At 56.1% G+C, this 11,499-nt stretch overlaps 1 protein-coding gene across 2 annotated transcripts in view; it reads right to left on the bottom strand.

The window, feature by feature from the left end:
- Window positions 1-4,806: 4,806 nt before the first annotated feature.
- WIPI2 (WD repeat domain, phosphoinositide interacting 2) overlaps window positions 4,807-11,499 on the bottom strand; it is a 41,503-nt gene continuing 34,810 nt past the window's right edge. Inside the window, exons 10-13 of one of the 2 annotated variants that reach the window (XR_004281818.1) lie at window positions 10,939-11,046; window positions 10,092-10,222; window positions 7,045-8,919; window positions 4,807-6,845 (exon numbers count right to left, since the gene is read on the bottom strand). Coding sequence is in view for 1 of the 2 variants with exons in the window: in XM_032327667.1 (XP_032183558.1) it covers window positions 8,807-8,919; window positions 10,092-10,222; window positions 10,939-11,046 (352 nt within the window). In the remaining variant the exon portion in view is untranslated. Of the gene's footprint in view, window positions 8,920-10,091; window positions 10,223-10,938; window positions 11,047-11,499 lie in introns of both variants that reach the window. The other variant, XM_032327667.1, reaches the window with a different exon arrangement.

Below are 11,499 nucleotides of genomic sequence, written 5' to 3'. Positions count from 1 at the left end.
AAGGAGGACTCAGGAAATCGTCCTCTGAACACGTGGGACTCGATGACATCTATAGGTTCCCAGATCCCATGATCTCTGGGTCCTGGGATCGAGCCCCACGTGGGGCTCCTGGCTCAGCGGGGAGTCTGCTTCTCCCTCTGCCTCCCCCTGCCCTTCCTCCTCCTCTCTGTATCTCTGTCTCAAATGAATAAATAAAAAATTTTAAAAAGATTTTATTTATTTATTTGACAGACAAAGATCATAAGTAGGCAGAGAGGCAGGCAGAGAGAGGAGGAAGCAGGCTCCCAGCTGAGCAGAGAGCTCGATGCGGGGCTTGATCCCAGGACCCTGAGATCATGACCTGAGCCGAAGGCAGAGGCTTTAACCCACTGAGCCACCCAGGCGCCCCAGAATAAATAAAATCTTAAAAAAAAAAATCCATACGCATTTATATTCATCAAAAGAATCATCAATGCCCTTGCTCATCACTGTTGTTTTTTCCCTCCCAAAACAGGACACAGCTTTTCTCTTACTCGTGTTTCTTTTTCGTTGCTCTGGGAAAACGGGCTCATTCACTACACAAGCGTTACCTGAGTCGCTCCCTGTGTAGACTGGTCATTCCATTAAGGGCACTCTTCGCGTCGTAGACCTCTGCTGCCGTGAGGCTCGATTTTTTGTTGCCCGCTCCCACTGCTGTGTTTTTCTCACTATTACCAGCGCAGAAGACAGGTCCCTGTGAGGTTTCATGACCAGACACCGGACTGAGCATTTTTCTGTGATCGGACACACTCTCATGGGTTTTCTTGGGCTTTCCAGGGAGACGATCATGTTACCAGCAGACGATGAAAATTCACCTTCTTTCCACTGTATTTTATTCTGCTTTTAATTGGGGTAAAATATACATACTATAATATTTCCTCTTTCAGTCATTTTTAAAAAGATTTTATTTATTTATTTGACAGACAGAGATCACAAGTAGTCAGAGAGGCAGGCAGAGAGAGAGGAAGGGAAGCAGGCTCCCCGCTGAGCAGAGAGCCCGAAGTGGGGCTCGATCCCAGGACCCTGAGATCATGACCTGATCCGAAGGCAGAGGCTTAACCCACTGAACCACCCAGGTGCCCCTATTCTAGCCATTTTTAAGCGTAGAGTTCAGCGGTGTTTGGTACATGCATGTTGTGTAACCTTCACCACTAATTCCGGAACCTTCCATCATCGTTCCCGACAGAAAGTCTGTCCCCACTCCCCAAGCCTTCCCTACACTGCCGCTGCCGCCCTGGGCACTTCTGCGTCCACCAGGTTCGTTCCCGTTGCTAGAACCCTCCACGTTTCCCTACCAGCCCACACAGACTTCCATGGCAGCCTTTCCATTTCTGGAGCAGAAACCACGACGCCCGCCTGGCTGCCTCCCCCGTGGGCTCTCCGGCATCTCCTTTCAAAAGGGAATGCTCTATCTAGTCCCCGATCGGCTGAAGCACAGTCAGGCGAACACAGCAGACGAGTGGAGGGCTGAGCATTTTTAAGTGACAGCTGGGGAATGACATCTTCTCTTCACTGGTCGGTTTCTTTACCAGGTTTTATTTTAAGCTCCTCGGAGCATGTGTGTTGCTATTGCGAACCTTTGCTCAGAGCTCTCTGTCAGCCAAGCTCTCCCCCAGCTTATGCAAATAGAACCCCCCAGAAGGCAGCCCCCACGCGGTGGCACAGAGCTCTGGGTTCTCAATCAGCAGAGCCGTCAAGCCCGCCTCTCCATGGCCCAGGGATCTGAATTCTGTGCTCCTGCCGGGGATGTGGGGCGGCTCTTTGGACGTGGGTGGCGGGTGTGCTCCTTTTCTCCGTTGTAAAGACACACGTGTGAACTAGACGTGCAGCGTCCCGTGGGGCGGGAAGACACGCACGGACCTGAGTCTGCACAGACTGCGAGGGGCAGTGAAAACTGGTCCGACCTTGGAGCGGTCTCGAAGCACGGAGGTCATCACCTCTCCCGTCCTGCGGGAGCGGTGGCTCCCCGCCTCATGCCTGCCCCGACCCTCTGACCTCTTTTGGCCGGGATGATGAGGTCAAGGGAACAGTATACTAGGTTTTGTTTGTTCTAAAGAGACCTGGCAGATGCTGGACCGAGAGACCTGGCAGATGCTGGACCATCAGCGAGCCACCATGCAGCCAGGAAGCCCAGGCAGCCACGAGGGGACAGAGGGGCCTGGGGGCCCCGGAGCGATTCCAGCCAAGTGAGCCGAGAAGCCTTTTGGGGAGCAGCGGGGTCCAGCCCGACGGCAGAATGGAGACTGACAACGAACCGTCTTGAGCAGAGTTTTCACTGATCAGCTGTGCATGAGGACGTTTGTTATGCTGTCACTATCTCGCACGGGGTACCTTGTCCCCCCGGCAACCCCACTCCTGGGAAAGAAAGAGCCCCGCAGCATGTCCCAGGACACGTGGGTACAGGGATGTGGGCAGAAACCCTGTTCGTCACAGCCCCGAACAGGAGAGAAGCCGCACGGCCAACCCCAGGAGGAGGTGCAAACGAGTGACCTCCCTTGCACACGACGGAGAGCGACTCGGCCACGAGGACACGTGGGGGTTTCCTGAAAACCCAGGAGGAAAATGTATGTACGTGTCCTATTCTCAATACATCCTCAGGGCTAGGATGGCTGTCTGCAAAGCCCCACAGAAGGCCTTTGCATTCCTTCCATCCATTCACGGTCTGCTGTGTGCCGTGGGTCGGACGTGAAATGCGCTGTATTTGAGGGGGTGAAGGCTGTGAGCAGAGCCCCCCGAGGGGAGGCCGTGAGCGTGGCCGGGGCACTCAGAGAGTGGAAACATCCCGCTGGGCCTGCGGCGGGATTAGAGGGGAGAGACCCAGCCCACGGGCCCCTTCAGGCAACCACAAGTACTGAGGACCCGCCTGCCTTCGGGGCCACCAACAAGGTGACGGCGGAGGTCGCCTGCTCGGCCCCACGTCCAACCACCCACGAGAACCCGGAAGAGAGTCCTGGTGGCCGGGACACTGTCCACACGAAGCCTCTGTGTTTATCATTGGATAACTGTTACCCCGGTTCCTGTTTGAACACGGAGGGGCTGGGATGAGCCTCACGCTGGAGGACCCCCGTACTCGCCACTCCTCCCCGGGCAGGAGGCAGTACTGGCCGCCAGGCCCCTGTGTCCTAGATCCGGGGAATGGGGCCTCTGGCCCGCACCTCACAAATGCCCACACGGTCCAGTAGCTCCGAGATAGAGGGAGACAGCCCGGCACCCGTCCCCATGGAGTGGCAGCCCCTGTCCGGTGGCCGCCGTGGAGCGGGGGTCTGGCGCACCCCCACGGGAGGGAGGAGGGAAGGGGCCGACAGCGTCATCATGGGAGGGCGGCATCTCGGGCTGGTGGAGGACAGTCGTCCACCCCTCAGGAAAACCTTACCTTGAGGGTTTCCAAAAACGAGTCTCTCACTGGAGCGTAATTGCAATCCAGAACAAGAGGTTTCAAGTTTTAAATAGATTTTGTCATGTTTATCCGAAAGGAGTCCAGCAACCGACGGCCTCTCCCACCAGGCTGACCTGGGAGGTGACCTGCCCCCGTGACCTCCTAAACCCTGAAGAGCCTTGCTAGGGGCCATGCCAACACGCCTGGCCCTTCTTCTCTGGGAGGTCATGCGCAGAGCAAGCCCGGCCCCGGGGGGAGCCAGGGACACGGGGCAGCTGGGCCGTCATGGAAACGGGAGCAAGCGCTCACTGTAAACGTCATCAGTCTCCAGGACCACAGCCACTGCAGTGATGACAAAGGCGGCAGGGAGAAACTGGTAAGGGTTTCACTGATTACACTTAAGGGCTTGCTTTAGGGCTGGTGCTAGGATTGGAACCGGAGTCCCCAGGGCATCATTTTGAAAAGGGGTCGGACTTGAGAATGCTCTCCGTTTACCAAGCACAGTGCCCTCTGGCTTCAGGGGCCTCGTGCCCTGCAGGACTGGCCCCTCATGGACACAGCCCAGCGGGTGCGATGTCGCCGATCCCCAGCTCAGCATTCCTGCCCCTGCGGACTTGCCTGAACTCGCTCGTGTCCTGGGTCTGGCAGACTCCAGCTAGCTCAGGGAGGGTCAAACAAGGGCAGTCGGCGGCGGGGGGACCTCCTCCAGAGACGTTAGAGGGTGGCAGAAAGCCCCACTGCTCCGCTGTCCCTGCCACTCTGCCTCCCGCTCCCTGGAAACGCCGTCTGGCCGCGGCAAGGGAACACAAGTCCCTCTTCATGCTCGTCCACCAAAAAGAGATACAGGAGGAAAAAACAAAACCACAAATGCCCTCTGTAAAAAATGGGAACCAAAATGAGCCCATGGCAAGACAGAAGGAGCCTTGTGTGTTTCCCTGAAAAATTGGTTGGTGCGTCCCTGTCCTTGAGCGAGCAGCCGGTGGGACACAGCAGGGAGGCCATCCCCAGGGGCTTCGGGGACTCACCTGCTGGGGGCACTTCGGGCTCTTCAGAAGCGGAGCACTAACCAGCCCTGTTGGAGCCTTTGATGTAAAAGGAGCAAGTCCTCCCGCCTGGAGGGAGCCGCGTGGCTCAACCATGGCCCGCTCAGAAGGACACACTTCTAATAGAAGCCACTGAACTAGTCCGCCCCCAAGTCACAGCAGAGCCCAGGTGAGAACGTGCACAGAACTCCTTCCGGGGTCACCGACAGGCCGTCACCTCCAGCGGCCTCCATGCGGGACAGCCCTCACCTGGCTGAGCCGACCCATCCCGCTTGCAAGACACAACATCCCGAGGACCACCTGTCAGGGGAGGCCCAGAGCCTGGTAGAAAGAACCGGGTCATCTCATTCACAAAGGACAGAAATCAACTCTGGATGAAAACCTTTATGAGATTTCAGTCGGACTGCAGGATTCTGCTGTTTTGCCATAATATTCTAGGTAAGGATTACAGTGCGTTTTAAATGTGGTAACAAAAGAGACGTCCAGCCTGGGAGAGGGGCACGAAGCAACCGGGGGAGGAAAGGGACACCACAGGTTTCACAGTCTTAACGCCATTGTAAAATGCAAAAGGCAAGGGCTTCCCAGTCTGACTGGGTCTGGAATGTTACCAGGGAGCACATTTACTCATAGTACATGCGCGTGTGCACACATGGGCAAACACACGCGCGAGCACACGTGCACACACACACTGCCGCCTCCCCCGACCCCATACACACGGGCAGCACGTACAATAGGTTCACCTGAAAAGGAAATGTGAGAAGGAACAGAATTAAATTACAACTCAGTAAAGAATGAAATAATATGGAGAAAACGTACCAAAACAGTCCCTTAAAATTCTGAGCTTTGAAAAGATTTAATTTTTCCAAATGAAAGACTTTCCTGGTCTGATACCAGCGAAGGAGAAGAGGGGCTGCCAATTTTTGTGTGCTTCACAAAATCCACGGGATGAAAAGCTACAATACGGGCCATGGGGGTTTAGGACGTGGGTGGAAACTGCGATATGCATCAGTGAGCTCTGCTTAGCAATGAACTATTGTTACATATTTTCAGTAAGAAATCAGTTGTTCACAAAAGAGAATTCTATAGAAAGCACTCCTCCCCAGCAGCACACCAGTGGCTTGAATGCACACTGTCTTCTTCCGTCTCTGACACCAAGTTCTCGACCTGTCCATCTTAAGAATTAAGTACACTTGTAAAATAACATATTTGGATTTCCAGCTGTGTTAGCTACAGTGTCGCAAAGATATTTTAAATGAGAAGTCCTATCATCCTCTGCATGCAAAAGGTGGGACCTCCGGACACGTAGGATGGGGGACATACAGACCAACCCAGCACGGCTGGCGCAGAGCACGGAGGCCATTACCAAGGCCATTACCAAGGCCGCCACGGGCAGCTGTGTCGAGCCAGGAACACTGTTCCCGCCACCCACCGCCTCGTTTCCCTTTGTGAGTCTGTGACCTGAGGATGCCTGGTCTTTTCTGTATATGACCCCGTCTTTTCATCTGCTTCCTAAATGGATCTGTGAGGAGGCAAAGCCTGGGAACTCTGTGGTTCTTGGTGGCCAGGGGGCGGACCGGCCACTGGTGGAGGGGGCTCTGCTCTGGGGCGACCGCAGACCTGCAGTGCTCTCGCTGCACGTCTCCCCACACCCCTGCCCAAGACCCACACAGGGGCCCTCTTAGGGGCCCTGGAAACCGGGAGCGGGAAAGGCAGGGATGAAAGGGAGCCACGTGACCTCAACTGTGCCACGTACGTTATTTTTCCTTTCCCACCAGCTTAGTACTCAGAGACAAGAACTGAGAACCACCTTCGGCTGGGCTCTGTAAGACCCATTTCTGTTCCGGGGTTTGCCAGGTGCCCGTAGCCCGCCACGCAAGGACTGTCCTGTGGTCCTGCACAGGAGACCTGGGCCCCCAGGGGAGCCTCGCAGGCCACGGCAACAGGAAGGCGCTAGAATCGGGGGTTGCACACGGGTGTTTTCAGCTCTGGCTTCCATCCACCCATGGCTTCCGCAGCTTTAGAAACATGAAGGGTTTTGTCCCAATCCCCACGGGTCAGTGAAGGAAGTGTCTGGTTTTGTTTCCTATCCCGATTCCTTCAGGAGCTTGGAACACTCTGATGTAATAGAAAGTTAACCCTGGTGTCCAGTGACCAACCGAGGGCCACGTCGGGTTCAGCCGGGTGCCTTTTCGTCTCAGGAGCCCCGCGAATGGGCACCTCGGCAGCTTCTTCGGGTTCCCTCCTTTCCGGTGTCCCCACCCGCGTCTCAGGCTCGAAGCACCTGGCCAGCCCTGCCGGTCACAGGCCGCCTGGGTCGCCTGTTCTAAGCGCCCGTCCTGCCGTGGAGGAGATGGTGGCTGACAGGCAAGGGAGTCCCCCGGCTCCCAGGACAGACGTGGCCACGGCCTCTGCCAGGAGAAACCATGGAGCCGAACTGACTTCCCACACTTCGCTGCGAGTGTGGAAGCCAGCAAGCAGATGCCAAGGTAGGCAGTATTTAACACACACAGGAAATAAAGTTCTCTCTTCGTTAAGGAGGAGGCCGCAGCTCCGTGCCCCCCGCCCACCATGCGCACCTTTGATGCCAATTTTCGCAAGAACACTCACCCCGGCCACATGTGCCCCTGAGGACACGGAGTCCAGCGCCTTGCTCCAGAGGGGTCAGAGAGAGGGCCTCCCAGGCCTGACACAGCGAGTCTGCACCCACGAGTCCTCGGGTGAGGAGGACCCCTGCTCAGGGCTCAGCCGATGCGGAGACGGAGCTCACAGCTCATTGGAGGGGCAGGCAGGTGCCGTTGAGGGAAGCTCATCTCTGACTAGCACAGCGTCTCTGGTTGCTGCCATAACCGGCGCTTCTAGAAACTTCCGCCGCAGTCGGGATGCCCTCTGCACAGAGGCTTCCACCTAAGCGGACCGCTGGACACACAGCCCCAGAACTGTGGGCTGACCTCGAGGTTGGGCCTGTGGAGTGGGCCGTCTGCGCCACTGACGACTGCCCTTCCCCTTCTCCAGGCCACACGACGGCCTCAACCAACGCAACCCAGAGCTCTGGCCCCGTCTGCTTAGAAGCCCTACAAAGGGAGAAAAGAGAGCGGATCCAGTATTTTTTTTTTTTTTCAATCCTGTCCTTAACCGTCACCGTTCCAAAGAATCTATCATGATTTTTCACACCATTAACTCCACTTGAATTGCCTCAAAGCTTGGACTGCTGGATGTCTTGGTTTGGAATGCAGAGTTCGAGGTATCTGTGCTCGTGTAACTCTGCAAAAATGAAGAGGGGAGCTGGGCTAACACTAGGACCTGTGACCCCAATCTGGCGACACTCTGAAGAACTCTGTAAGGTGAAAATAGAAAAGGCACATATCACCCCAAAAGGCAGGTGCTCAGAGCCAACTGCCGCCCTCACTGCGTTTCTGTCTCTAGTATTTCCAACACAGGTGAGAAGAGCCCCTGACAGAGGGCAGGGCGCAAGGTCAGAGGGCAGTTTGGGTGACCCCCCGACTCTGATTCTGGGCTCCATGGGTATAGGGAAAGGCTACAAAATTCCCTAAAGACGAGCAAACTCCCCTCCACCGCAGTTTCTCACCAGGAAAATTAAAGACCAGGTCATTTAATTACACAAGTGAGACCACTTTCCTTCGCTCTGGCCTTCCGACGTAGTCTTTCCAGAGCACGTGCTGTCCGAGAGGAAGACTTTGAATACCAGAAAGAACGCCTCTCTCCAGCACCCACATGGAAAATAAGGCCAGAAAGAAGATAAAAGTCCGGCAAGCAAGAAATCCCAGAATAATCCAATTTGGAAAGAATTTAATTAACAAAATAAAATGGGGAAAAGGGCCCAGGAGGGGCTGTGGGGAGAAAGGACTCCTCCCCCCAGCGGACGCCCCCCGGCCTGGCAAGCCCGGAGAGGGCTCTTGGACCCGCCCGAGCAGAACCCGCCTCGACACCCAGAACCGCTCTGCACGATGCCATCTCGTCCTCACGTGCGCGCCTCGTTATGTGCAGGTTTTAGAAACCAAGCAACTGCAGTTGTCAAAAAGTGGCTTCTAGTTCTCCTACGCCGGCTTGGCACATTAATGCATGCAAAGCAAGGTTTCAAGGGCTTCACCAAACAGTTAATTTTGGCAAAAAGAGAAAACAAACAAAAAGCTAAGATTCCTAAGCAGGATTAAAAGCCACTGAAGTGAAAACGATGTATTTCTCAACAGTATGGAATGAGACTACAGCTACGATCTTTTTTTTTTTTCTTTCTTTTTTTTAAGTCTCTGCCATCCTCTCCCCAACTCAGGTCAAAGTTCATAGCAGCATAACAAAGTCCTCCGTCAAGCCAGTGTTCTCTGCTTCGGGGGTCAGAGTTCACAGGTCAAGTTCAGTCCGTCCGAAGAATCATAGGAGGGTGCTCGCTGTCCTCCTCCAGCCGCAGAGCGCTGGCCTCCTCTTCCAGACACGCGCCGCCCACTGCTCCCAGCTCATCTGTGTAGGCTGCAGAGAGACCGTGGCCGTGCTCAGGGGCTGGGGGGCTGGGAGGTGGGGAGGCGGGGACGCAGGGAGGCAGGGAGGCGGGGAGGCGGGGAGGCAGGGTGGCGGGGAGGCAGAGCCTGGCAGCTGCCGGGGCCAGACCCGGACAGCTGCAGGCTACAGTGCACATCAAGACTGAACTGTGGGGGCGCCTGGGTGGCTCAGTGGGTTAAAGCCTCTGCCTTCGGCTCAGGTCATGATCCCAGGGTCCTGGGATCGAGCCCCGAGTCAGGCTCTCTGCTCAGCAGGGAGCCTGCTTCCCTTCCTCTCTCTCTGCCTGCCTCTCTGCCTACTTGTGATCTCTGTCTGTCAGATAAATGAATAAAATCTTAAAAAAAAAAAAAAAAGACTAAACTGTGATCCTTCTCTGACTACAAGCTTTCGGCAGCTTTGGGCAGCTCAAGATGAAGTCCTTTATTTTCCAAAATTCGTAAATGTCAAAAGGACGGCTGCACAGTAAATGGGGCTTCCCAACAGGCCGCAAGTTTCCCTCTGTGAACAGAGAGGACGGGGACAGTTCTCAAACTGGTGACGCCCAACGCCTGACACAAGACGTCTGGCGCCTCACCTGACGGGAAGGGCCACCTCATCTCAGAGTCACGGTGAGCGAGCACAGTCTCCCGTGGAAGCAAACCTACAGGATCGCTCACCTGCGGTCAAGCTGACTAGCGGGGACGGGGAGACGGCTGCACGGCCCATCTGTCCGTCTGCTCGCCGGCCGCCCAGCACCCGCAGCGGGAGGGCCCAAATGCCGGCCTACAGCACTGTCCTCCCAGGGCCCGAGAGCTGAGGGGCGTCCCACGGGGGCTTACTGAATGATGACACAGGACCAAGGACACCTGCTTGGCAACGTCAGAATTTAGCGTAATATTTTAGCTGAGTGGCAGCAACCCAAGGACGATTCTATGTACCCAAAGCAGCCTGAGCCATCGTGACTATTTCTCCTTCAAAAGTGGACACAGAGGATTCAGCCCGCAATCCCCAGCTGACAAGAGCTCGCCTCTGAGCCCACCTGTCCCCTGCCCGCAGGGGAAGCGGCGGGCGGGCAACGCAGCTCAGGGGAAGCGTGCCAAGCACAGACCGCCGTGCGAGGGCCTGGCACCATGCACCTTCTGGGCTCGCGTCATGGCCCTTACCAAGTCTGGTCGGAGACGAAGGCACGTGAGCCCCTGTGGCAGCCGCTGTGCTGTAGGTCTGGGTCACTAAGGGGCAGTCGTGAGAGGCCGAGTCTAAGATCTCATTGGTTGTCTCCATGCTGCCATCCAACCTGGAGGAAGCAGAGTGAGAACACTGAGGCCGCTCAGGGGTCCTGACCTCATCGCCTCGGGGCCCGCGGGGCCAGACGTGCCGCAGCAGAGGCCAGAGGCCGCTCGGGCTGGACACATGAGTGTGCTGCTCGCCCGGCGCTCAATCAGCTCCTTCCCCGCGTGTCTCTTTACGTGGAGCTGGCACCAAAATTTGTCCATGGGAAGTAGTCGGATGAAAAAGTTATAGCCAGTGAGATAATCTTGCAGTTTTAAGACCGAAGATCATAAACAACTTACTACAAAAAACCACGCTCACTTTCTCCCCCGTTACAGTTACAGTATCGTAGTGTCAGTTTTTTGAGAATTTCTGGATAGTTTTAAAAAAGCGAAAGCAAAAGCAAATTGCACTACTTCCCAATGAACAGATACTAACGCCTTCCTTTCAGAGAGGACACCTGCAGGTCGCAGGGAGACAGCCGGCGCTCCGGGACGTGGCCACACCGGGGAGGACACCGAGAGCATTGCCCCTTTCTCGCAACATGCCCAGGTCCTGCCGCAGTGCGCCTCACCCCACACCAGCCACCTGTCCGCTCTCTGCCCAGACAGCAAACGGGACGCCGGCAGGGAAGCATGGAGCGGGGGGAAGCAAGGCCTCCCAGCCCAGGCCAGCTCCATGGGGACGTGTCCCTTCGCACCCCTGGCTCCCGTGGGAACGGCCGGCGTGAGGCCCACTTACTTGTGCTGTTTCATCAGGGTGCACTCGCCGCCCTCCTGCGGGTCCAGGTTGTACATGTACAAGTACCCGTCGGACGCCCCCACCAGTAGCCGGGGTATCTTCTGAATTCTAGCGAGAAGAAAAGGAGCCACGTTCCAGGACCATGGACTGCAGCCAACGCTGTTCCTACGCCCGCAGCCCTGCCTTCCGCGAGGCCGGGGAGGAAGCCCCTCACCCCTACCCCACAGGAGCCACAGGTCGGTGCCGTGCGCTCCACAGATCATCTACTCAGGACAAAGATCACACCCGCTGCCCTGCCTGAGGCCGCAGCATCGAAGCCGAGGGGGCACTTCGTGCACCTAAACGCCAAAGCCAACGGGAGAACTGGTGCAGACAAGGTCAGTCTCACGGCTTCCCTACTTGCTAACGGTGAGTGTTTTCATAAGCTTTTTCACCTGAGTTATCAGCTGCACAAGATCGAAGTAAAATGACACAAGATTCACGGAATCAGAGACGTGCCAACCCAGGAAGGACTGTACTTCCCTGCATGGCTCTGCTTTGGGCCATCCAATGAGGCTCACG

This window comes from Mustela erminea, chromosome 20 (genome assembly GCF_009829155.1).
Source record: "Mustela erminea isolate mMusErm1 chromosome 20, mMusErm1.Pri, whole genome shotgun sequence".
NCBI lineage: Eukaryota > Metazoa > Chordata > Mammalia > Carnivora > Mustelidae > Mustela > Mustela erminea.
Note: the sequence above shows the minus strand (reverse complement) of the source record. Positions and strands in the feature narration are given on the sequence as shown.